General features: G+C 46.3%; 1 protein-coding gene across 5 annotated transcripts in view; it reads left to right on the top strand.

Annotated features, from left to right (window-relative positions):
• The window catches only part of SHROOM2 (shroom family member 2), a 982,778-nt gene that overhangs the window by 640,878 nt on the left and 316,085 nt on the right, over nucleotides 1-25,815 (top strand). For all 5 annotated transcript variants that reach the window (XM_069639121.1, XM_069639118.1, XM_069639117.1 and 2 more), the window contains one exon: nucleotides 8,291-10,946. In XM_069639121.1, the coding sequence (XP_069495222.1) occupies nucleotides 8,291-10,946 (2,656 nt within the window). The remainder of the gene's footprint in view (nucleotides 1-8,290; nucleotides 10,947-25,815) is intronic.

The following is a 25,815-nucleotide window of genomic DNA, read 5'->3' as shown; positions in this document are numbered from 1 at the left end:
AGCAACGCCGCAGCGCCTAGTGTGCTGACCATGCCTGCTCAGCCTAGAGGTATATCCCTGAACATCCTTTCGACCCTACACGCTGGTGTCAGAAGTCCAGAAGAGGATGCTGCAGGCCCCGGCCTCTGTGGCACCGGATCAATCTCCGGCTAAAAAGAGGAAGCACCATCCAACTCCCCCGCATCAACCTGCACCGCATCAACCTCCACACCCGCGCTGGGTGCCCTCTACACCGATGGACACTGGGACAGACACGGCGATGAAGGACAACAAAGATTACATTGTCATGGCGGGCGCAGCGCCGCAACCAAGGGCACCCCCACCGGATGAGGTGGGGTAGTTTCATGCCATGGTCACCAAAGCTTCTGAACTTTTCCTGCTGACGACCAAAGAGACCAAGAAGGAGGGCTTCCTATACCAAAGGCGCGAGGCCAAGAGGAAGGCAATGCCCCTCCTCGAAGTGTAGGAGGAAGGCCAAGCCCTCGTGAAGAATCCTTGCATGGCTCAGCCAAGCGGGATAGGCTGAAGAAAAAGTACTGGGTACCGGAGTTCGCACCCATGTGCCTACAGTCGCAACTGTCACCAGACTCGGTGGTGTCAGTGGCTGCGAGGAAGAGGTAGTCTAACCCCTCATCATCGTCCTCAGTCCCTCTGGCCAGCGAGGGGAAGAAGTTGGACGCCATGGGCAGGAAGGCCATTTACTCTGCGGTTTCGACCATCAAGGCAGCCAACACATTGGCGATCCTGGCCAGGTACGACCGGGAACTGTGGCACAAGCTGACCCCGATTCTGGAGTTCGTGCCAGACAAGCGGGTGGAGGCGATCACACTCCTACAGGGAGGTAAAGTGACGTCAGACCATGCCATCACAGTGGCTCTGGACATCGCTGACGCAGGTTTCCGGCAGATGGGGAACGATGTCTGCCTCTGTCGAGGCTGGCTGAAGGCCACCAATTTCTGCCAGGAGGTCCACATGAAGGTACTGGACATGCCCTTCGGGGATAACCTCTTTGGGGATCCCGTTGACGAGTCCTTGCAGGCCACAGATACGGCTCGTGCCCTGGGTACTCCAACAGCACTGCTCTTCCTTTCGTACCTCCGGAGGAAAGTCGGGCAGATCAACAAAAGGTTTTGCTGGGGGCTCCTCGTTGTACCATCAGCCCTCCCGGTCCATGACCCAGGAGGCCTACAGAGGCCGTTCCAAGACTTTTGGTGGAGGTGGTCAGCGCCGTCACCCCCAAGGCATAAAGCAGATGCTGAAGCAGGACTGGACAGACCAGGACATCGGGCCCCCACCCATGCACCCTGGTGGGAGGCCGGCTGACAGATGGGTGCTGGATGCTCTCGCCCACGGACATACCCTGGAGTTTCAGCAAAAGTATCAGCGGATCCCTCTGGTGACCCAGCAGGAGCAGCACATCCCTCAGCTCCTGCAGGAGGTACAGGCCAGGCCATGCTACAAAAAGGGGCGATAGAGATAGCTCCAAGACTACTCCCGGGCTCCGGAGTCTACTCGAAATACTTCTTAGTCAAAAAGAAGACAGGGCGGAGGGGTGATGGGGGTAGGGGGGATGGAGGCCCATCCTAGACCTGCAGCATCTCAACAAGTATTAAGTCCCAACAATTCAGGATGGTCGCGTTGCAGCACATGCTCGGCCAACTGGAGGAATTAGACTTCTTGATGTTGCTGGATTTGGAGGACAGCCACTTTCAAGTCCCCATTCACAGGAAGCATTGAAAGTTCCTACGCTTCGTGTTTCAGGGAAGGCATTGCCAGTTCAAGGCCCACCCTTTCAGCCTAATTTGAGCTCCCAGGGTGTTCACGTTGTGCCTGGCATCAGTGACGGCACATCTACGTCTATGAGGGATACACATGTACCCGACTGGCTCATCCGAGCCAATTCAAGAGAGGTAGCCATTGAACACACAGGAATGACCGTCCCGCTGCTGATGGATCTGGGGTTCTCTGTCATTTATCCGAAGTCCTGCTTGACACCATCGAAGAAAGCACTATTCCTAGGAGCAAGGCTCAACACGGTCTTCTGTCTAGCATCGCTCTTGGAGGAGAGGATAGCAGCGAGCCTGGGGAAGGTGCAACGGCTGTTGGCACCGTGCGGGCCATCAAGACGCTGATCGGCATAATATTGTTGTGCATCTACCTTATCCGGCTATGCAAGTTGTGGATGCAGCCTCTTAAGGAGTTCCTGGATGCTTGCACGATCCAGGATCGCTGAACCTGAGGGCTTGGCCCCTGCAGCCCTAGAGTTTGGAGGATACAAGTTGGTGGCAGACTGCAGGGAGGTGCTTGCCAAGACCAAAGCATCGTCAACTCTTAAGTTCTACGGTCACAAGTGGCAGCGTTTCGCTATGTGGTGCCGGTCGCATGAAGATCACCCCTCTGAGGGTCATGGCTCTGCAGATTCTTCCATACTTGTTGTCCTTGGCCAATGCGGGGCTGGCGCACGCCTCTATCAAGGTATATCTAGCGGCTATCTCCTGCTTCTCCAAGTCTCCAGGAAGATCTTCTTTGATCCCACTGTCTCATCAAGGAGTTCCTCAAAAGACTGTTTCGATCTTTTCTGCCAGTGAAGGCTCCGGCCCCGGCGTGGGAACTCAGCGTGGTGCTGCCGATTCTCAAGGGAGCCCCCTTTGAGCATATGCATCAGGCCCCTCCCAAGCTCCTCTTGTGGAAAAAACGGCTTTCCTTTTGGCCATCACCTCTGCCAGGATGAGTGAGATTCAGGCCCTATCCTGCAAACAGCCATATCTGACTTTTCACGAATCTAGGGTGCTGCTACGGACGCACCCCTCCATCATGAAGGTTCCATCGGAATTCCACCTCAACGAGCCTTTGATGTTAACTGTGTTTTTTCCAAAGCCTTTGCCACCAGCTGAAATGGACTTGCACTCCCATTGCTTGTGCTTTGAAGTTCTACGTGGCACGCACAAAGAGTTTTTGGAAAACGGTTCACTGTTCATGAACTTTGGTCCTATGAGTCATGGGAAGGCCTTGTCCAAGGCTTCATCTCCTGGTGGCTCTCCGGCTGTATCGCACACTCTCATTGGTTGGCCAACCGACCGCTGCCCAGCTGTCCGAGTGCCCATTCCACCAGAGCAATCGCTGTGACAATCGTGTTCCTGTCTGGTTTGCCCCAGAGAGGAGTCCATGGTCGTCCAAGCAGTGCTACGCAACCTGTTCACTTGAGGTGCGTTTGTTCCAGAGGTAAGAGTATTGCTTCTGTTGAGCCTCACCTCCTCTTGTGGTTGTGTAGTGTGGTACTGCTATGTATTCTTTATTCATGAGCATGTGAATCCATGCCAGACCCCATGCTGGAGAAGGAACAAGTTACTTAACAGAAACTATTGTTCTCCAGGATGGGTCTGGCATGGATTCACATGTGAACCCTCCCTCCTTACCCCCTCAGTGGCTCTTCTTGGTCATACTGCCACTTTATGTGCTACCAAATCTGAAGATGGCTGACAGAGGAGGTGCTTAGGGAGAGGGCAGTCATTGGCTGGGGGTGGTATGACCCATAGTAGAGTGATTGGTTTAGAGGAGAAATACAATTTGTAAGTGAAAGTGAAACTTTTTTATTTTTTCTTTTACGGGGGATTTCTGGCCTGACAATGGGGAATATTCATGAGCATGTGAATCCATGCCAGACCCATGCTGGAGAACAATAGTTACAGGTAAGTAACTTGTTCCTTATAGTTTCCCATGGAACCTGACCTATTTTCCTTTTTATGGCATGGTGCACAGTAATATCAATTACTACATCTCATTGTGCACATGTATATAGAAATAATTCTGAATGGTATAACCTTGTTTGTGCAGTGATTCAGGTTAACTCATAATAAGTAATTTCAAACATTCTGCAATGCACTGATCAATCCCACTTGCTATGAAACAAATTAGCACCACAGGTTACGCAGCTACCCTCCTAGGAGCTTGCACACAACACTGACTGGAAGGTGAAGAGGAGGTTCCCTTGGTTTCCATCTCTTCATTCTACCCCCTATCTTTACCTTGACTGATTAGCACCGCTACGGAATTCAGCGATTGATCACACAAGATGATCATCCACTGCACAAGATAGTTTAAATTGCAAAGATGTGCTGTAAAAATTCTATGTAACAAGATTAAATGCTGTTACCTATGTTGGCTCCCTATTTTTATTGTGAAAAAACCAAGGCGTGCTTTCTGAAAACGTTATATGGAAGGCATGTACTATGCATCTCTATAGCCAATATGAAGCTGAGCAATTGTTACAGCTAGGTTAACATTTTCCATCAAATTAAAAAATAATATTGTTGTATACCTACATCAAATGTGTTGTACACTTGGAATATGTACTGCCCCCTTTCAGACAGACCTGCAGAGGTCTATGTCAGGGGTGTGTGTTGGCTCCAATTATTTTTCATCTCTGTACTAATGAACTTCAAGCAGTTTTGGAAGCTGCAATTCCATGTGTACCACAAATTGGCATGAGGACATTGACCTAATGGCCTACGCCGACAACGTTGTACTCTTCGCATGGACACCAAATGCGTTGCAGATTCTATTACTCAAATGCTTACTTTGTCTTACAGGAAACTGAAAATGAATACAACAAAGTCATCAGTCATGGTGATGGGAGAGGTCCGTGGAGTACCTAGAATGTTCCTGGTTAATGTTGTTCATTTGGAAAGAGTCTGGTACTTTGATTATTTAGTTGCCCGTCTTTCTAGTTCTGGTCTGGCTAAAAAAACACATTGTGAAGCAGTCTATTAGAATGAGACAGGCAGAGGTATTTTCCAGTTTGTAAAGGGTATAGGAACACAACCAGTAGATATAGTGAAGAAAGTGTACAATGCCAAAGCTGTAGCAGTTGGGCTTTATGGAGCTGTGATCTGTGGAACAGAATCAGTGGTTATATTGCAATGTATAGAGCATATGTTTTGCCTGAACCTGCTATCTCTTCCTCAGCGAGCGCCAACCTTTTCAGTTCATCGAGAACTGGGGACGAGATATATTGAGGATAGTCACGTCCTAGCCCCGGCAGTGATGAGGCTTTCCACATGTGTGAATCCTTTTGCCACATTGTCATGGCAGATCATTAGGGACTTGATGAGATGTGACAGTGGGATGAAAGATCAAATGGCTAGACCATGTTAGTTTTACCTTTTGGCTTCCCTAAATGCGAGACACTGGTTTCATCTGCCAGAACCCATAGATGGGTATTGCAGGGCAAGGGCTACGGAAATGCTACTAAAGTCCTATGAAGATAGACAAAAGCTTGTTGCGTGTGAGAAACCCTCTAACAGAGGGACCTATGTAGTAAATACCACTGCATTAAAACCCATTATGATTACAAAGTCATGAGGGAAATCTTTGCATCTTCTTAGTGACGTCCTTTTAATGGTGAATGGTGCATCTTTTTTAAGACTGAAGCGGCAGAGACAGCAGCTGATGCATTTCAGACTCTAGGTCCATCGTCGGGGCTAGCCCTATAGACAATGTAGATAATACGTGTTTACAATTGGGTAGTAATCTAGTTATGATCTAACACCGATTTCATGTTGTTGGCCATGTATTCATACCTGTCCTTTGAAGCACTTCTGTCACCAGCTAGAATTCGTGGGGAATCCGGTACATGCGCAGGTCCCTCAGCCGATGCGTTATTCTCAGGCCTAAGCACGTTTGCAAGGACCGGAGTTAGAGCAACTCAGATTGAAAGGCGCTATAGAGAGAGGTTTCCCCCAGCAGAGAGAATTCTTCTGCAACATGTTCCTGGTTAAGAGGAAAGGAGAGGCCGGATCTCAAAGGTCTCAACAGTTGGCTGTTATACCGGAATTTCAAGATGGAGGGGATCCGTCTTCTCTGGACATAATTGGGAAAGGGGATTGGCTGGTGAGGCTGAATCTCAAAGATGCGTACCTTACTATACCAGTCGCAGGCGAGCATCGTCCATTTTTCCATTTTCTTTGGAAGGGACAAGTGGCCAGTTCAAATACCTGCCTTCCAGGCCTTCTTCAGCTCCTTGGACCTTTACCAAACTGATGAGGCTTGTTGCAGCTACAATCCGAGAGAGGGCCGTGAGAATGTTCCTATATCTGGATGACACTCTTTTCCTAATGCAAGACAAAGGCCACTTACTAGAATGGGTAGACTGGGCAAGCGCTTTGCTTACTTGTCTAGGATTCCTAATAAACAGGAAAAAGTGAGATCTTATCCCCAGTAGGCACATGGAATTACTAGGGTTTGTCATAGGCACCAAGACAACAACGCTAGAATTTCCTGCTACCAAATTGAGAGCGATCAAGGAGGAGTTGAGAGGGGTGCTCAGGAAGCAGATTATATCGCTTGAGAATCTAGCCTGAGTAGTGGGTCTACTAGCACCCTCAATATAGGCGATCAAGCACCTTCAGGGGGTATGAGATATCACCAGCTAATTCCCATAGACAAGGGGGCCAAAGCAGAGTTGAGATGGTGGCTCCACAACATGAAGTGCTATCTTCGTCGATGCTCCAGACCTGATGAGTCATATGCTAGCAGATCAGGTTGGGGTGCAAGGTGCGGTCAGTAAGAGACCGGCGGAAGATGGTTGCATGCAGAATTAGACCTGCACATCAATTTGCCTGGAACAGCTGGTAGGCTACTTTGCAGTCCAAGTTCTGGCAAAGGACAGAGCAAATAGTTGCATCCTCCTCAGAATGGGCAACATGTTTGCGGTTCACTACATCAACCACTTGGAGGGCCGAGGGGGACCGGATCCAGAATTTTGGTAGAGCTAGCCAAGGACTTTTGGCATTATTGCCTTGGCAGAATATTTTTCAGGGGCACAGAACATAGTAGCAGACTGAAACTTGCGCTACCTGTGTGACTTTAGCGACTGGAAGCTACACAGGAGGACATTTCAGAGAGTTCACCAGAAGACGCTGTGAGGGCGCATTCAGTGAGGATGCTCAGTGTCTGTTTTCTGGAGTGACACAACATGGTCGTCTGGGGCTAATAGGAGAGCAGAGTTTGTTTGCCCAACTTGGGTGTTTGTTCCATTCTGACAGAGTTGTTGACTGTTGGGCATTCTGTTTATGTTCATCAAAGAGAAGAGGAAAGGACATAGTCGGGATCTGTCATGTAGAAGGGAGAGAGATCCTGATTGGTTATGTTTGCAAAGGAAGACTACTAGAACAGGAAAGGTCTCATTGGAGATGTAGTTCTTCCTTGGACACGTTTCCAACTTTTTTTTATGATTAAATATAAATGATGTGTGTTTTGTGTATAAAAGTTTAAGATGTGAAAGTCTGACGGAGAAGGGCATTAAAGAATTAAAGCATGATGCTCGCCTCTGTGTCTTTAATAGAATCAAACCTGGGTGCTGTAAACCTGGGTGCAATCTTCATTGTCCTATAATTTATATTACTATTGTTGGTGATGATATATTTTTACTGTATTTAAAGATTTTTTGTTTGTTTTTGTTTTGAGTGTAATGATACAGTTCTGCGTATAATCTGTGTGCACTTTGATTGCTGAATAAAGTTGACATCAAATTAAAGACTTATTTTTTCTCTCTGGTGGATAATGTGCATACGGTGGTATTCATGCACATTTTATGCTATTTCCTTATCCCTATAATTATGCAGTGACATTCTGTGCACACACAGGACATGTGACATTGTGAACTTTTAGCAATGTTCTTTTTCTTTTAAACGAATATTAATTCCTATGGAATACATATTTAGTTAATCACATGGTTTAAAGCATGAAAAGTGTGCAGCGTGCATGCACACATGTCAATAAATATCCATAAATTACAATTTTGCGGTTAGCCAACATTTGCACTTCAACTCCCAGCTCTTCCTTGGCTCTCCTTTGGTGTCCCCACTTAGCCAGGACTGGCAGGAAAGTACATAATACATGTATATGTGAATGGTGGCAGTCATGTGCTTGTGAATAGCAATCTCTCCGTCCGTGAATCATGCTCCATTTAAGCATGCATACATTAATTTCCAGTAAAGTCACACACAAAAGTTTTGTTTGTTTAATGTGCCTGATTTTATTTTTCGATAAAATGTGTAGTAACTTGTTGTAACTCTACTGCATAGGTTTATTCTAGAGTTACGTGTTGCATGTTAAAGTACCTAAAATGCAGTATTCTTGATATATTCTCTTGGAGATTGATTTTCAATGCTATACCAAGAAAATAAATGCAGTGTCTCCCAGCACAAACCGTCGTCTGCTGCGAATCTGTGAGTTTGCACCTTGATTGCCATGTCATAAACCTTGTCCCTTTATCTCGGTTCTTCTGCAGTTCATCCTCTCAAGACTTGTCGAACTCGTGGGATCAAGCAAGCTTGCAACGAACCTCAGACCATTTTAGCTCTCAGGGCAGTATGGACAGTTTGGAACAACCATCTCAAGGCTACCAGTATGGCAGGCTCTCTTCAGCTAAATCCAATAACAGTATTGATCATCTAGGAAACCAAAGCAAGCGAGATTCTGCCTATGGCTCATTCTCTGCAAGTTCCAGCACTCCCGACCCCATCCTGTGTAAAAATGATGCTGCTTTGAATGAGAATGTGCTCTACAAAGAACCCTCCTGGGACCCCACAAAACAGAGGGCTAACAAAGATGTACACTTTGTGAGTGAGGGCAGCAGTACGCACGATAAACAAGATCACATCCCTGCTCCCGTTCAGTACGAGGCCAGCAAGAGTCCTAGAGGTGATGACCATTTTGACTCAAAGCTATCAAGCTCCGGGAGATCGAACTTTGGACCTGTCTGGTATGTCCCCGAAAAGAAGAAACCATCTTCCTCCCCTCCGCCCCCACCACCTCCAGTTCGCAGTGATAGCTTTGCTGTTACAAAAGGTCATGAGAAGTGTCATGGCTCCACACATGCAGAGAGCAGCAGCACACAGCACTTTACAGTTTTAAATAGGCCTAGGGGCGAATTGAACTCTGAAACCATGGAGTATCCACAAAGACTTGTAAAAGTAAATGACAGGGGAGCAGCAGAGGTGAGAAAGCCCAGTAACGCATCCTACAGATATGATGTCAACTTGGACCATGGTTTATCCAGTGCAGGTGAGAAGTACAATAATAATACTATAAACGCTAACAGACTGCAGTCTTCTGTTTCCAGCACAGATGTTAGGGTTGCACAACCAAACTACAATTACCATCACCAGCGTCAGTACAGTGATGAAAGCACTTTTTTCCACAATGCCAGACTGTTAGGTTCACCAAAACATCAACCGCACAATAACCTGTACACCAATGTACAAGAGCTGCCCACTGACCGTTTATTTTACAATCCACAAGTTCGGAAGTCCAGCCCTTCACTCTCTGCCAACAGTGCTTCTGAACAGAAGACTGATAATACAGGACCAAATTGTTACTACATCATGACTACAAAACAGACACCTCAGGGACTATCTCAGCCACCTCAAATAAAAAATGAATGCTGGAAAGCTGATGTGAATGCCATTCAACCCTCAATACATGAAAATGCTGACACACATAAAGTGGTTGGGAAACCAAAACACTATCTACCTCTGCAACTTGAGGAGCTGTCTCTGGAAAATCATGATAAGAAAAGCCTGAACAGAATAGAAGGACATCCTGGTTGTCCTGCTGCAGGTGAAGAATGTAAGAGGTCTGGCTGCATCAAAGGAGCTGATCAAAGAAAAAGTAGTCTGTCTCCTTTAAAGGCAAACAATAGCTACTGCCTCCCACAGCAGGACAATGTCCTCCACTCAAGCACTACCACTGAGCAAGGAACTCCTGGCAAAGGATTTTTGTGGGCTGATGAAGAAAGAAAGATCTCCCCACAGAGGACCCCAATGTTACACTCCTTATCTCAGGAAGGCAAAACTCGATCTGACAGCTGCCCAGAAACTGTCGGTGAAGGCCAGCCCATGATTGACTCTTTGCTGCTCAAGCAAGCACACAGGAATGATCGTTTTGCAACAACTCTTAGAAACGAGATCCAGATGCGGCGTGCACGCCTTCAGAAGAGCAAAAGCACTGCTGCCTTGACAGGATCAAGTGAGTCAGAAGAGTACCCTGATAACTGGAAGCCAGAGTTGACAGAAGATGTTAATGTATCTGCACAGAAAACCTTTTCAAGCAGTTACAAGGATCATGTAAAGGAAGCCCAGGCAAGAGTATTACAAGCGACTTCTTTCAAACGACGGGACTTGGAGCCTTTGCCTTTAGATCCCAGCCCAATATCTACAGAATTTAGGGGGCACAGCCACAGCTTCTCCATGTCGATTTACTCTCCTGACGATATGGTTATGAAAACCAAACCAAACCAGGTGGGAGTTGGCTCTCAACACGTCTCGCGTATTGGAGGCAGGAAACGTTTTACGACGGAACAAAAATTGAAATCGTACTCCGAACCAGAGAAAATTAATGAAGTGGGCATCTCAGAAGATCACCACCATCATCGGTACAATCCTGATCATACAAAACAATCTCAGGAGGCAGTAGGCTCATTTGCCGATAGATGGAAGTTCTTTGAGGAGACCAGCAAACCTGCACTTAAGAAAGTATCACAAAAAATGAATCCGTCTCATCAAGCTGAGGAACAGCTTGCCATTTCTGATAGGAAAGCTTCTCTACAAGAGAGCGACAGGTCCTGGCATAACAAAAGGGCTCGGGCAGCCTCTCTTGGGTTTGAAAGTATGCTTGACAATCAGCGGAATGAAGATGGTAATCTTCCCATTGATGCAGAAGACACTGTTGGCAAGAAGAGAACGTATGATCAACCTGAACGATTAGGTACCTTTGCCGAATATCAAGCATCCTGGAAACAGCAGAAGAAACCATTGGAAAGGAGGAATTCAGGCAGATATCATTCAGCAGACAACATTCTTGATGTAGGCCTTGAGCAAGAGGAGAAACCTGTATATATACATGAAAGGTCCAAATCTTCACCAACTACTGATTTCTATGCACAGGTAAGAGTTTTATTTATCCCCCTTAATTGTGTTTTCTGGTATTCATACTCCAATATATTTAGACAGTGTTCTCTGGTATGCATTATTCTCCAAGACCCTCTGTGTTTTTCGGGGTGTGTCAGGAGATGTACAAGGCACCCTGGGTAGAGTTGAGGCAAACAAACAAAGAGTGTACTTACATGCCTGTGTGGGTCCAGCAAGAACATACAGTGGATGCCTTCTGTGGGAACATCATGCAACACCCTGTTACATGAAACGCAGTATAAAGTATAGGTAGGAAGAGATAAAGGAAAGGGCAGAGATTGCCTCCTATGGTAAAGGAGCCAATTTCGGTACAAGGTAATGCACCGAGATTGCCTCCTATGGTAAAGGAGCCAATCTCGGTACAAGGTAATGCACAGAAACACGGGTGTGGACACTAAAAAACACTTACTAAACACTTGGAGCCACAACAGGGAAACAAGAATTCAGAACAGGAAAGTAGAAACTAGGAATGCAGAAACCTAGCACAGAAGTGCTGCAAGGTAATGGAGGCAACAAACTGGTACATGGGCAAGTAATAGAGGCAAGGCACTGGCACAAGGTAGGTGAGCAGGTAATTGTACAATTACCCTGCTCAGATACATTGTTTCACTGTAACTGAATCTACGTAACAAAAGCAGGCTGGAAATCTGGACTGGAAACGCATGAACTATGCAAGACAGGTCTGCTAAACACGTGACCAGAACTAAGGGGAAAGGATACAAACCGAAGCACGATAAACAGACTGACCAATGGGGTGCAGCTTGAAACTAGATAGACCCGAGGGAGTAAGGGAAGGTTAGATAAAGAGACTGAATGTACACAGTGCAAGTAACAGAAGCTGGGCGCTGCAGGTAACCATCACAATAAACTAGGATTAACTGCTACAGGGCCACAGCTTAAAAGGAAGAACACACACTGGCAGCAGGCAGGGGGTGTAGGACTGAGCCTACAAGGCAGTGCTTTAGGAATTGGAGCAAGTCCGCATATGGGCCGATATGAGCCACAGGCAAAGCACAAGGCAGAGAGTAATTCCAAATGGGTCACTGCTTCACAAGATTCAGAATTAAATTGAAGAGGAAGGGAGCTTGAGGGTGTGGCAGCTTATATGCAGTGCTAGTACAGAGGAAAGCCAGAGTGGAGCGGTATGATAGGGCTGCAGACAAGCAGTCACAGTTGTGGTTCATGGACATCCCCGACCAGCACTTTGAGAGAGGATCCAGTACTGACAAACTCTAGGAGTTTTTGTGCACAAACAACCACAGTAATTGATGTTGTGTTTTGACTATTTCTTTCCATTGAAATGTGTCTGTCTCCTTACAAACAAAGTGTGCACGCATTCAACTGGGAGTTAGAGTTTCTGGATTGGGTTTTCAGGGTTTTCAAGATACCTTGCAGATGCATTATGAGAATGTTTCTGGAATTACAGATTGGCGCAAGGAAATATTAAATAGTGATTCAGGGTCTTTGGTGATGGTTAACCATGACCCGTGGCTTTGCAGACAGCGCCGCCTGCAGCCAGAAATGCAGACAAGTTGCCTAGCAGAATAAACATTATACTCAAAGCATCATAACACAATGGGTGCATTAAAATATGTTCATGGTCTGTTATTATTAGAAGGTAGCCTTTGTGTCAACTGAAGATTCGAAAATTAATTAATTTTTTTAACACATGCATAGGACTACCTTACCAACTCGCCTACTAAGGTCCTCACACAACCACATCTGTGTTAGCCACGCACCTACAGTGCCTGTGGATAACCACACACACACCTATTGATTGTAACTGCAGTACTTCAGATAGCCATTTATGCAAGTTTTAAGGTAGACCAGCTTTATATCATTTTGATTAAAAAAAAGAAATGACAATGTCTTTAGATTTTGGTGAGTGGAAGAACATTCAAGTCCGCGTTTTACACTGTCGTTCTTTGAACACATCAGAAGTTAGCCAACTTCCTAGTGAAAGCAGCTTTAAACCAAAAAGCAGAAGCCAAAATTGATTGCAGTTATCTAAACTAAAAAATAAAGTTGATAAAGACATGGAGGTGAGTGTTGGACATTTCCTTTTCTTTACTTTGCCATAGCATCTAAGTTCAACCATCGTATTAAGCAAAGTACAACTTCCCATCTGTTTGTGAGTGAAAACTGTAATGGAAAAACCTCAATATAATCATCTCTTCCGTGTATTTTCCCACTTTCTTAGCTCGTACAATAACGTGAGCTTGATGTATGAAGACAGCAAGATAAACACAATGAATATGCCTATTGGGTTTTTGGCTCGTAACAAATAAATAAAATACTAAGCCACAAGTTGCGATAGGATGAAGTTACTGTCTGTAATCTGTTCATGGCCGTCATTTTGTTCCAAGCTGCACGCACCTTCCAATAGTGGAGTACAGAGTTTGGTCCAAGCGAAGTGACCGGCAAGCCAAAAAGAATGTTCCCTCATCTCTGATAAAAAATGGTGCTAGCGCTGATGCAGTAGTGAGGGAGGATTCTGGCAAGGACCTGTGCCCTGCACAGTCGGGCTTGAAGTCGGGTTTGTCTTGTCTCTAGTGCATCTGGGAAGATGTCTTATGGGAACAATGAGTTGATGGTGTGCAGGAGTCGAGGGCTTCACCTGAAATGGTTTTGAGGAAAGGGGCAAGGAAGGATGTCATTGGGATATGTGTTGGCTCGGAGACATTCAGGGGTGTCTTCCTGTGAGATGGCCTTGAAGACTGTCCACCAATATGTTGAAATTGGAAATGAAAGGAAGATTAATTTGCTGTTTCTGGTGGGTTCCCCTATTTTGACGGTTTTTTCACAGAAGTAATTGTTCATAGCTTTGCATTTTTCTTCAGGCCGGTGTGTTGGATACAGACAGAGGAATGGTGCAATGCTTGATGGCTTCAAGAGAGTTTTGTTTTTGTTGCTGATGGTGATGGCTGAGGTGTAGTAGGCTGGTTTTGCTGTGATTATCTGGTTTGTGTGTTCTGCTCTGAGAGATTTCAGTTTGCATTTCTGCCAGGTTTTGCTTTGGCATCTAATGTCTTGTTTGCTGTTGGTGAGTTCTCCCGAGTGCTAAGGTGCCCACCGTTTGAGTCTGTTGAAACAAGGTTAACATTATTTGTGAGGCGCTCATGTTCTTCAAATTCGTAATTTGATGGCGGGGAACCGTTGTGTATTGACCTACACGTAAGTGGCTCCACAATGTCGAATGTTAATCATTTGCACGGTGGCGTACATAGTTGAGCCACATTTGTCTGGTAAGGCATCCTTGGGCTTTAGCCCCAAAATTACTCGCAACAAGAAGATATTATATTGGTAAGCATGACACCTGTCTGAGATACAATGGATAACGATTTACTATCCAACTGGAAATGGATAAAATGTGCATCTCTATAAAGGGAGAGTGAACTTGTTAACTGCACATATAAAGACTATATGAAATTGAGGAAAAGCATCAAGAAGACTTGATGCTTTGAGGAGAGTAGATGTGAGTCCAATCTTTTGGGAGGAAAAGTTACTACACTTGGGGAAACAAGACCATCTGGTCTCCACCATATATTCTCTGCTTCAGACCTCCAGTGAGGACAATATGTCGTTAAGAATCAAATAGTGTGAAGCTCTTGGTCGAGAGATTTGTGTGGAAGATTGGAGAGCACATGTGAATGTGGCTCTATAATCATTAAACTGGGGAGATCGAGCAAGATAGATAAAATTGCTTAACGGTGTGTTTTGGACACAAGCACGTATAGCGGACAAAGTAATGTGAAGGCGAACAGTTTTGAAACTCTGATTCTGGGGTGAAACTAAGATTCAAGACCTGTTGTTTTTCACAAAAATCTTTGGTATCCAGGGTGGCGATGATGGGGAAGTAGCTGCTACTGGGGGGTGGAAGTCAAAAAGACCGCTTCTGAAGTCTGAATAGGTCCCAGAAATATGCAGGATTTCATTGGTGGAAAGAGTTCTTTGGAAAAGAAGGAAGACAATATTTTTTTCAATGAGATTTAGTCACGCTTCTTGGAGATTTTCTTGTGATTTAAAATTGCAGAAGTAAACTAAAGGATAGTTTAACTTTTGAAATTGTACTCTGTATGGACGTCAGTGGAAGGTTTACTTTCCTGCTTTATATTACTGTTTTTTGTATTAATACATTGTGAAGAGTCAGGAATGAGAGTTGGGCACAAGGTTGCCATGTTTTTGGTTAAAGACTTTAATTCAAAATAAAAGGGTCAGGAAAAGGCCCCTCTGACCCTGCTCTAAAATGAATTTCCCTACTTAAAACCAAAAACTAAGGATCTGTCCTTGTCGGTATGCCAAAATCAAAACTGTCTTTGTGTCCAAACGGTGTATCCTGACCCTCACAGTATAACCCAAACTATAAAGTGAAAGGGGGAAATGTTTTTCACTTAGGTGATTGCAAAAAGACTTCATAAAGGCAAATTGAACACCTCAAACATAAATGTTTTCCAATATCGAAGAGCCTTCCCCTGGATACCTCCCTAATGCAAATGATTCTTGATCTAACAGTTCTTTGTGTCTTTCTTGGCCCACAACAATACTGTTATTTACAAAGATGTGTAGCCTTATGATTCCACTTTTTTCAAAAGTTCTTTCTTGTCCAGCAAACGCAGTTCAATATCTTTTCTTGTGACTTCCTGTAGATTTGCAACTGCCTGGTATACTCCCCTGCCAGGACTTCTTATGCACTTCTTCTGATTGCCTGGTGTTTCCTGCCAGGGATTCTGGTATTCACTTATGATTGCCTGGTTTACTCGCCTGCCAGGACTTCTTAATTTCACACGTGGTTCCTCGTTTACTTCCACAGTTGCTTATTCCCCTCTTGGTATATTACATCTCTTTGATAAATTGTGTGTTTCGGGTTCCCCGTATTTGCATTCCATACACTCCTATATGGCTGGGGTCCTTATTTGCAATATGCCTTCTTGGTTTCTGTGACTTTAATTGTTGTAAAATGTACTTTGCGCAGTCGCCAAAACGCCAAGGGTCCCCGCTATGCCTGGGGTGACTCACCGGCTGTGTGTGTTGTAGTTGGTCCTGTTTGTGCTTGTCGCCCGCTTTCCACTCCGGACTTCTCTTGTGGTGTTCCAGTCTCCCTGCCCAGGAGTCTTCCGCTGGCTTCTGGCATGTCTGTGGCATTGTTCTCTCCTTCCTCTTACCTGTATTTGGGTGATTGTGGGGAAAAGGAGTCAATTGATGTTAAATGATAGAGATTATGAGGAAAATCACTTTCTCTTTTTTTTTTATAACACATTTTATTGGTTTTTAAAACATACATACCAAATGTAGACTCTAAGGGAGTCGAACCATGACAAAACATCACAATAATAGGTCATTGGAATTACTTAATAAGTACAGCTCCTTTGATATGTTTGCTCACAATTGCAGCATCACTTTACTTTACTATCCATTATATCTTACATAAGTTCGGCAACAAGGCGGATCATTGAGCATCCTCCCACTTTTGCCAAATTTTCCCAGTTTAACCGGGACAACCTCTGGCCGTATACACTTTGTTCCATCGCTACACAAACATTTACATCAGAAACCCTTTGTTCCACCTGTGGCGACATATCTGATCCCCATAGCTTGGTTATGTTTCTCTTGATCAGGGCAGTTGCGGTTGAGAAGAACAGTTTCTCGTATCTCATCATCTCCCCTTCATCTTCTATTCCCAACAGCAACAACTTGGGTTCTCCAAGTATTACTTGACCCATAACTCTTGTAAGTACGTCACAGCATTCCTGCCAATACTGGCGAATATGTGGGCATTCCCATATTATGTGAAAGAAGGTTCCCTCCTCTTGGCAACATCCGAGACAGTTGTGCTCTGTACTCCTACCCCAGCGGTAGAGCGCTACTCTCGGATAATATACCCTATGGAGTATCTTGAGCTGAATGAGTCGGAGCGTCGATGAAATGGCTACTTCGCGAGGGTACATCAGGGCCCGACCCATTCGTTTGGAAGGATTCCCCTACATTCCTTTCCCATTTAGACTTCAATTTCGACAGGTCTGGTGTAGCAAAGGAGGGGATAAAAATATACATAGCAGAGGTGACCCTACCGCCAACCTTCTCCACCACAATGTTCCTTTCTATCGGGGTGCAGTCTGGCATGTTAGCTAAGGTTGGGAGGTGTTTGTGTAGCACGTGTCTCAGCTGTGTATAGTGGTACCTTTTCACTTTCTGGAATATCACATTTCGTCAGAAGGTCTTCAAAGGGTATCATTCCCCCGCCCTCCTTCGCATCTCCCACCTTCATTATTCCTTTTGTTACCCAGCATGACCATCTCGGTAGCTTGCTCACCTCCGTCAGGTTCCCATTTCCCCAGAGTGGTTGGACTGGAATTACTTTTTTGTCCCAGCCTATGAATTTGTGTATCTCTGCCCACATCAACGTTGATTGGGCCACCAGTTTACGAGGGGTTGTCAAACTCGGTTTCTGGTAGAGCCCCTCCAACGGGGGTGGCTTTTGTCTCATTTCTACCTCGGCCCTTACATGTGGGAGTGATTTGTCCCTGTGTAGCATGTCATTTACCACTTCCATCTGACTTGCCCAATAGTAAGACTGTAAGCGTGGGAGCCCAATACCTCCCTCCCAAATCGTTCTTTGGAGTGTACCAAGCGCTATTCTCAGATGCCCGCCTCCCCAAAAGAGCTTGCGTAGTATACATTCAATTTTACGGAAGATTACCACTGGGACATGCACTGGGGCATTCTGCAGGACATATAAAAAACGGGGTAGGGACATCATTTTGTACAATGCTGCTTTTCCCAGGAGGGTCAGCGGCAGGGACATCCAGTTGTGTGTATCCTCCTTGAATCTTTCCACGATTGGCTGCAAATTCCTGTCCGTATATTCATTCAGGTTCTTGGTAATAAGTATTCCTAGGTATCTAAAACAGGTTCTCTCGACTCGGTATGGGCAGACCTCTGGGATTATGCTCTCTGTTTCTCTGACCGGGAGGAGAACAGGTTTGGCTCAGTTTACCTTCAGCCCGCTAAAGGAACCCTATTGTTGCAGGATGTCAGTCACTATGGGACAGGAAGTGATCGGATCCCTAAGATATACCAATAGGTCATCTGCATATAGGGAGACCTTGTCTTCCCACTCTGCCGGACCCTTAAAGCCCTTCCAGCTTTGTGAATCTCTCAACCAACAAACTAGGAGCTCCATGGCTAGAGCAAAGAGGAACGCTGACAGGGGACATCCTTGTCTCGTTCCCTTGCCGAGTTTGAATGGTTTAAATGGCCAGCCATTGACTCTGGTTTCCACCTCCGGGAAGTTGTATAGTAGTTGTGTCCACCCCATAAATTCTGTACCAAATCCCACCCGTCTCATAATCTCCCACAGTGCCTCCCAATATACAGAGTTGCATGCTTTCTCGAAGTCTGTGTAGTACTGCAAGGGGGTCATTGGAGTTCTGCGCCCTTTCCAGTACTAAATGTAATCTATGGATATTCATGCGTGTTTACCTGTTTGGCATGAAACTGCACTGGTCCGGGTGCACTAGGGACGTGATCACTTTTTGTAGTCTGATCGCTAATATTTTGGCCAATAGCTTGGATTCGCTGTTTATAAGGGAGATTGGTCTGTATGAGCTAAATTGCTCCGGAGGTTTATCTGGTTTAGGGATTACTATTATGGTGGCTTTTCTAAGATCGGCTGGTAGCTATCCTTGTACCTTTGCGTGTTTGTACATCTTCAGGAGATATGCGGCTAGCACCTCTGGGCCAATTTTCTTCCATGTCTCAATCGGTAAGCCATTTGGGCCCGGGGTTTTACCATTCTGGAGTTGTGATATTAGTTCTTCTTCCGTGATATCCTTTTCTAAAAGGGATATTTGTTCCACAAACAGGATTGGGAGGGTTATCTTATCCAGTATGGAAGTGGCAACAGGGCCAGAGGGGGGCCCATATAGCTCGGTGTAGTAGGCTGCAAAACCTTCAGTAATGTCCTTGTCTGTTAAAAGCGGTTGTGTATTCTCTGGTCTGATTATTCTGACTTGACTATGTCCTTGTCATGATGCCTACCTCCAAGGAGCCAGACCAGGCCCAGCTACCCCAGAGGCAGACATCATGTCCCCGAGGGAAGTCTCAGCAGCCCCAAATAGAGGGGCCCTTTGGACTCAGTCCTGGCGCCTTTGGTGCCAGGCTCATATTGGACAACAGTCCTGGCGCCATAAGCGCCAGGCTCATAAAAGATGACTTTGTGTAGAAAGGTGCTTGGTGTAAACTTACCTGATGCAGATCATGCTGCAACATCCAGGCCATCTAGAGGCCTGAATGGGACTACTTTATCTTTGGGGACTACTTAACCACACGGGTGTGGCCGGCAGAAGAATATATACCTGAGAGGAAGGATACATACCTGGAACTACTTTGAAGGCTATTTAAGCCACGCCCAAGCAGCAACTCACGCTTCGCGTTGTTCTGCATCTAGCAGCTGGACGCTCACTGTGTCTGCTCCTGCATCCTGACTTCTGCCACGCCCACGAGCATCCTGGAACACCTGCAAAGGGAGAAGAGAAGAGAATAGAAGAAAGAAGAGTCCTTACCTGCTAAATCCGTATCCCGGAGACATTTCGCTGACGATCCTGAAAAGGAAGACATTCATTTTAAATCACATCGCATCGATCGCTGCAGCGCCGCATTCCACTCACCTTTACTGGGCGCCTCCATGTTCATCAGCGACCATCTGGATCCGCAGCCACATTTCAGCGCCTAGGGAGAAAAAGACAAGAACAAAGGTGAGCTAGGGAAGAGAATAAGAAAACCTTAATTTTCCATCATAAGACTTACCTGTTGGGTCATTCCCACTTCATTTCGGGTCGGTGCCGCATGCTGGCATTTCCGTACCCCGGTCCCTAAGGGGAAAAAAGAGACATCAGCGTTAGTGAGCGAATGCTAAGACATTACCTGAACGCTCATTAAAGACTTACCTGATATCTACTGGAACTGCACCTCTCACTTCGGGTCGGTGCCATATCTCCGGCATTTCCGAACCCCGGCCCCTATGGGGAAAAAAGACACAAGGATTAGTGCATTAATGCAAGGACACTAAAGGAACCTCTCATCAAGCAACTCACCTGAGTTTCCTTCGTCGGTTCCATTGCTCATCTCAGAATCTTTGTTCTGCATCTGAAATAGAGACAACGGACAATTATTATTTCGGGCTCTTACTTATAAACCGACTTCTCACAGTATTTTACCGGGAAGGTCAAGCAAACTTGAACTCTCTACAATCCAAGATCCAGTGAAGTAACTGGATTACAACGCGCCCCTGCATCAGAAGCAGGATGGAGAGCTCGTCCTTTCAGACCCCAAGAAGGATAATTCTGCGAGCCAGACAAGCCAGTCCATCTTCCGAGTCCTGCGCTTCACCATAGAAGAGGCAACAGCACTCCAAACCAGGCCTGCGCCTCCGTGGGAGTCAGGTGAGCGTAACAGTCCCTCATCCCTGCGCTCTAACCAGGCCAGCATCTTGCTCGCCTTGTCCCTCACTTCATAAATTCTGGCTTTCATTGCCCTATGAGCTTGTTTGGCATTGTCTAATGCCACATTTTGCAGGTGTTTTTCGCTACTACAAGCGCTCTGCGTTTCGGGCTGGTCTTGAGTTAGATGGGCTATCTCTGCTTGCTTGACTTCTAGCTCTGCTGCACTTATTTTCTCCCCGTGTTTCTTCCTTGTAGCTGCCACCCAGGAGAGAATTTGTCCCCAGAGTACTGGCTTGTATGCCTCCCACAGCACCCCAGGGTTGTCCACAGACCCTACATTCAACTCAAAGTATGTATTTGTCACAGACTGTATGTGTTCTATAAGATCCGGGAAACCCAAATAGTAGCCGTTAAGACACCATGATCTGGTGGGGGGGTGGTGGTCTTGCTGTTGCCACTTCAATGAGCGGGAGGCACTGGTCCGATATTGCCCTCGGCAGGAGTTTGGCTACAAACGCCCTGTGGATACTTGTCACAGAGATAAAGATATAGTCCAGCTTGGACAATGAGGCATGCACACCCGAGTGATATGAATATTCTCTGGTACCGGGGTGTAGGTCACGCCATACATCACTCAAACCCATTGCATCGACGTAGGCGGCTAGTTTCATGTGAACCGTGGGATTTCTCCCTCGTAAGTGTGTCCTATCGAGTTCCACATTCATCACCTCATTAAAATCTCCCCCTAAAATCAGCAAATCGGATGTGTCATTAGCAATTATCGGGGCAATGTCCTTTACTAATGCAGGCAATAGCGAGGTGGGCAAGTAGATCGCTAGCAAGCCAATTTTTTTATTCCATAGTGTTCCCACTGCTAACGTGAATCTCCCCCGTGTCCTGTGTCGCTGTAGAGAGAGTGAGAGGTACTGATTTATGCAACAGTATGAGTACACCCTGTGAGCCCATAGTGAAGCCAGCGTGAAGTGCCGTGCGATAGTTGGTACGTTTAAAAAGGTTGCAGGTTGTGCCCGCTAGTTGGGTTTCAGTGAGGAATGCTATATCTTGTCGGTGTTTAAGTATTGTATAACTAATCGCCTTTTGAGACTGCTCCCTAACCCGTTGACATTCCAGGTGAGAACCTTTAAAGTGCGATCCTTCTCATTGGGCATGTACTGCTCATGTGTAGTGGGTCTAGGGTCGTGTCCACCATGCCTTTTCTGTAAAACTATGATTGTGTGTTTTCGATGTGCTGCAAGCTGAGAAGGATCTCTTCGAAGAGGTACATGGGTATATGCTTGAGGTGTTACATTCGACAATCCATTTTGACCTTCAATTAACATTTTAAACCAAGATACCAACCAACCATTCCCTTTCCCCCGCCCACCTCCCCATACTCTGCCCGAACATCAGCCTGGATATAAATGAGAACTACTCCTGACCGTAATCAATATCATTTACAACTCCCACAAAAAGTCTTAGTGGGTTGGGGGTGTGTGGGAAGTGTTCTTCCGTCCCAACCTACTGCTCAATTTGTGTTAATCCCTGCTGCATTTTGTTACATTTGAGCCTTCATGTGAGAGCTTTTTGGTACATATATGGCATCGGAGTTGTAATTCCTGCCATATGGCACCATTTCATGTTTCAGTCGTCCTCCACCCGAGGTGGTACATCTCTCTCTTGTCCCAGTGGATCTCTGGCAGGAGGGTCCTGCGCCGGAAGGGCTCTTTGGTTCCCATTTCTGTTGTTTCGGCTTGCACTCCAGTCGCCCTCAATATGTTGTTCTGCCCATTCCAGGCTTCTTTCGGGTTCGTAAAATGGACCGACGTGCCTTTGTGATAAATCTTCATTTGCGCAGGAAACACAAGGCCATATTTTATGTTCAGGGCATGTAGCTGTTTCTTAAGATGGTCAAACCACTGTCTTGCCTTCTGCACCTCCCTGGTTTAGTCTGGGAAAAATGTTATTCTATATCCATTGTAGGTTATCATGCCTTTAGTACGTGCCAACTGGAGCAGCGCATCACTGTCTCTATAGTTTAAGAATGTTGCTATAACTGTATGCGGTGGGGCACCCGGTATTACTAGTCTGGTCGGCACGCAATGCGCTCTTTCAATCGAGAAGAATTTAGAAAACACTTCTGCATCAAAAATATCCGCCAGCCACTGCTCGAGGAACAGTTCTGCACTTGTTACCTCTGCTTTTTCTGGCAGTCCCAGGATCCAGACATTGTTCCGTCTCGATCTGCCTTCTCCTTCATCCACTCTCCCTTCCATTACCTTCAGGCACATTGTCACTCTATTGAGCTACTGTCCCAGGTTTCTCAGTCCATCTTCTGCTCCCGAAATTCGTTGTTCTGCCTCCCCTGTGCGGGACGTAAATTTTTGGAGGTTGTGCCGCAGAAGTGAGACGTCCATGCTGATACCGTCCATCTTCTGCTCCATGGACGCCTGCGATTCTGCTATTACCGCCATAACATCTCTTAGAGATAATGATTCCCCCACTTCCGCCATAACTTCTGGGTGATGTTATTCAGGTAGCGTGGCTGCCACTGGTGTGGTGAATTGGTCTATTTTACTGTGGGTGCCTGATTTTTTCCCCTCTGTCTTTGCCCATGCTAGTATTACGTGGCGTTGGGTCGTACTTTGTCGTTTGCTCCGTATTTGGGCATGCCGGGAGGCAGTCAGATTGCCCGCTGTCACTCTGCGGTGGCAGATAGTCTGCAATTGCTTGTTTGTGCTTCTTGCAGTTAGACGTCTGCGACGTGGGTACTGCCACTCAGAGCCGGGGATCCATTATTTTTGTGGGATTCAGTGGGCCAGATCGGCTGTCCAACCTGTGTTGCTCTTCTGCTTATCGGCCAGGCACTGTTGGGTCAGAGTGGTTAAGTGTGACTTTGTTCCCTCCTGTCACTGGGCCCTGGAGTAGACGGTGTTTGTCCGCAGTTCCTATGATTAGGGAACTGATTCTCACTCCAGGACCCGTTATGAAGCTTTATGCTTGGGTCCTAGTTGCGTTGTACTATGCCAGTTCGCTGCCTGTTCTTTTCAGTAATGTGGGACACTGCGAGGCTTTGGATGAGTTCCTCTACTTCCCACAGGTCCGAGTTGTGCACAGTTGACATGGGACAGTTGACATGCAGTGGTCAGAGGGCTTCAGTAGTTGGGGTTGACTCGGGCCACTGTCTGTTATTACCACCGATGATGCCTGTTTTTATACTCGGCACCCAGTCGCCAGTTCCCGCTCCCAGTCCAGTTCACGCTCTCACGTGTTTGGTGCTCTCGGCGCAACCCAGGCTGTATTCGTGGTTCTTCCCCCAATTACTTTGCCTTCCAGGGAGGGGGGGATTTTGTCGCCCTTCAGGCGTTATTGCCTGCTTGCTAGGTCTGTGGTCTGTGTTGCTTCCCACGGAGCTGGCCACACTGTTCGTAGCACACCGTTACGTAGGGGCAGTAGTCACCCTTCCCGCGCTCTGCTTTGTCTCACCGCACCACGGGCCCCGTGTCAGTTTAGCGGGCCCTCAGCTAAGAGCGAGGGGGATGTGCTCCTCTTTTCCCAACCTTTCCCATTTACAGGGCTCACTGGCAATCTCCACGCTCCTCTGCCTGCCGAGCAGCAGCACTCCTGTCTGTGCTGCTTTGCAGCCTCCTTTTGTGTGCCGTGGCCCGAGCCAAGTATGTGTGGCCCAGCCACACCTGGAGTCGGGATCGTAGGTAAGTTCCCCCCGTGATTCGTAGCTGGGACCGCCTCTTTCCCTCTCACGCTCCGGTCGGCTGTCGTGTGTTACACCAACCATAAACTGGGAAAGGCTTACCTCGTAGCCAGGCTCATTAGGGCTCTCTCCAATTGTTTCCTTCATGGGTCGTCACTTCCCTCGCCACTCTACGGAGCGCATCCGGGCTCATGCTACGCGTCTCCCCATCTTCCGTTGTGCAGGGCGATATCCGGGCTAGTCTGCCCGGCTCACTCCTTCTTACATCTGCGCCTCTTTGTTTGTATGGTTTCGGCAGGGGTCGCAGCCACTTTGCAGATCCTCCGATCCCCTTTCTCGTTCAGGCTTTCCTTAAATGCTGTTGCGTGTCGCACGCCGCCATTTTGGTTTTGCTTCTTCAGACTCGCACCGGGAAGGTTCCTCACCGTCATGTGGTCCCAGCCGCGCGATATTAAGGACAACAGTGCATCAAGGCTTGCCGCAGCTCTTTATCTCTCTGTAGGATCTTTTTTTTTAAAGCACAATTGTAGCGAATGACAGGCTATTTCTTCAGGATTTCTGCAGCGGTCGTGGGAGCTCCGAAGGCTCACGTCCGCATCGCTCTGCTGCTGGCCACGCCCCAGGAAAATCAATTTCAACTGTTCTGAATGATGAGCCAGTTCTATATGGTGGATAAATACACTTGGATAAGGTAGTTTTGATGCTTTTATATTTTAGATCAGAGATGGACATTTGGTGTACAGGGTTTTGGGAAAAGGTTTCTCTATTTTCCCTGAAAAGGCTTATAGATGTATGGCAATTGGCCATTAGGGTATTGGGTATCAAGGGGTCATCTTCATGGGCAAATGGGGGACATGCCATGTCTTAGCCAATGAAGCCATGACATCTCTCTGGAGGCTGTCTCATATAGCCATGCCCAGGTTGATGATCAGGTAGCGGCTGCCATCCCTTGGCCACATGGGAGGAGGTTACCACTGGGGGGGTGGGAATCAGTGATGACTCCATTGGATTCAACACAAAATATATAATAAAAATAGAGAACAGCTTTTCACAGCTTTAAGTGCTGCAGTGACAGCTGAAAATCTCTGCTGGCTCAAGCAGGAAGCATTGTGACATCACAACTGAAGTGTAGTAGTTGGATACACTTCAGTTGTGATGTCATTGTCTTATTACTGGTCAGTTGTGATGTCACAATTGGACTGAAATAAGAACATTATTTCAAGGCTTTTATACTGGCTATGTTATTGCAGGCTTCCATGTATTATAATCAACTTATAATAATGGTAATACAATTCGTAATAACCACTTAAAACAGTAGATCATGTGCACCTGAGTAAGGAACATGTACTTGGTTTAGTAGGCCCTCCACACAGCAGCATGCAATCCGTTACTATAAATTTTATTTCTTTTCCTATGTCGTGGTAATGATGACTTTTTTATACTATGTAGCGACAAATGTTAACCTATAGTTAAGGAGAAAAACCTATGACCTATTGTTTGAACATTCTGTTTCCAATATGTATGACCTTTTCCACAAATGCTTTTTGGTCTGAGGCCAAACTATGGTGCAAATTCATCCAATGGTTTAAAAGTTACAAAGCTCTAAAAATAGATGGAGGTTCACTGCTGGGCTCTGGTGCCACATGAATAAATCCTTATGCAATCCTGCGGTAACCCAGGTGGATTGATTATTTAT

The sequence above is a fragment of the Ambystoma mexicanum genome, chromosome 7q (genome assembly GCF_040938575.1).
Source record: "Ambystoma mexicanum isolate Mex_15411 chromosome 7q, UKY_AmexF1_1, whole genome shotgun sequence".
Taxonomy (NCBI): Eukaryota; Metazoa; Chordata; class Amphibia; order Caudata; family Ambystomatidae; genus Ambystoma; species Ambystoma mexicanum.
This window is presented reverse-complemented; position numbering and strand designations above follow the sequence as displayed.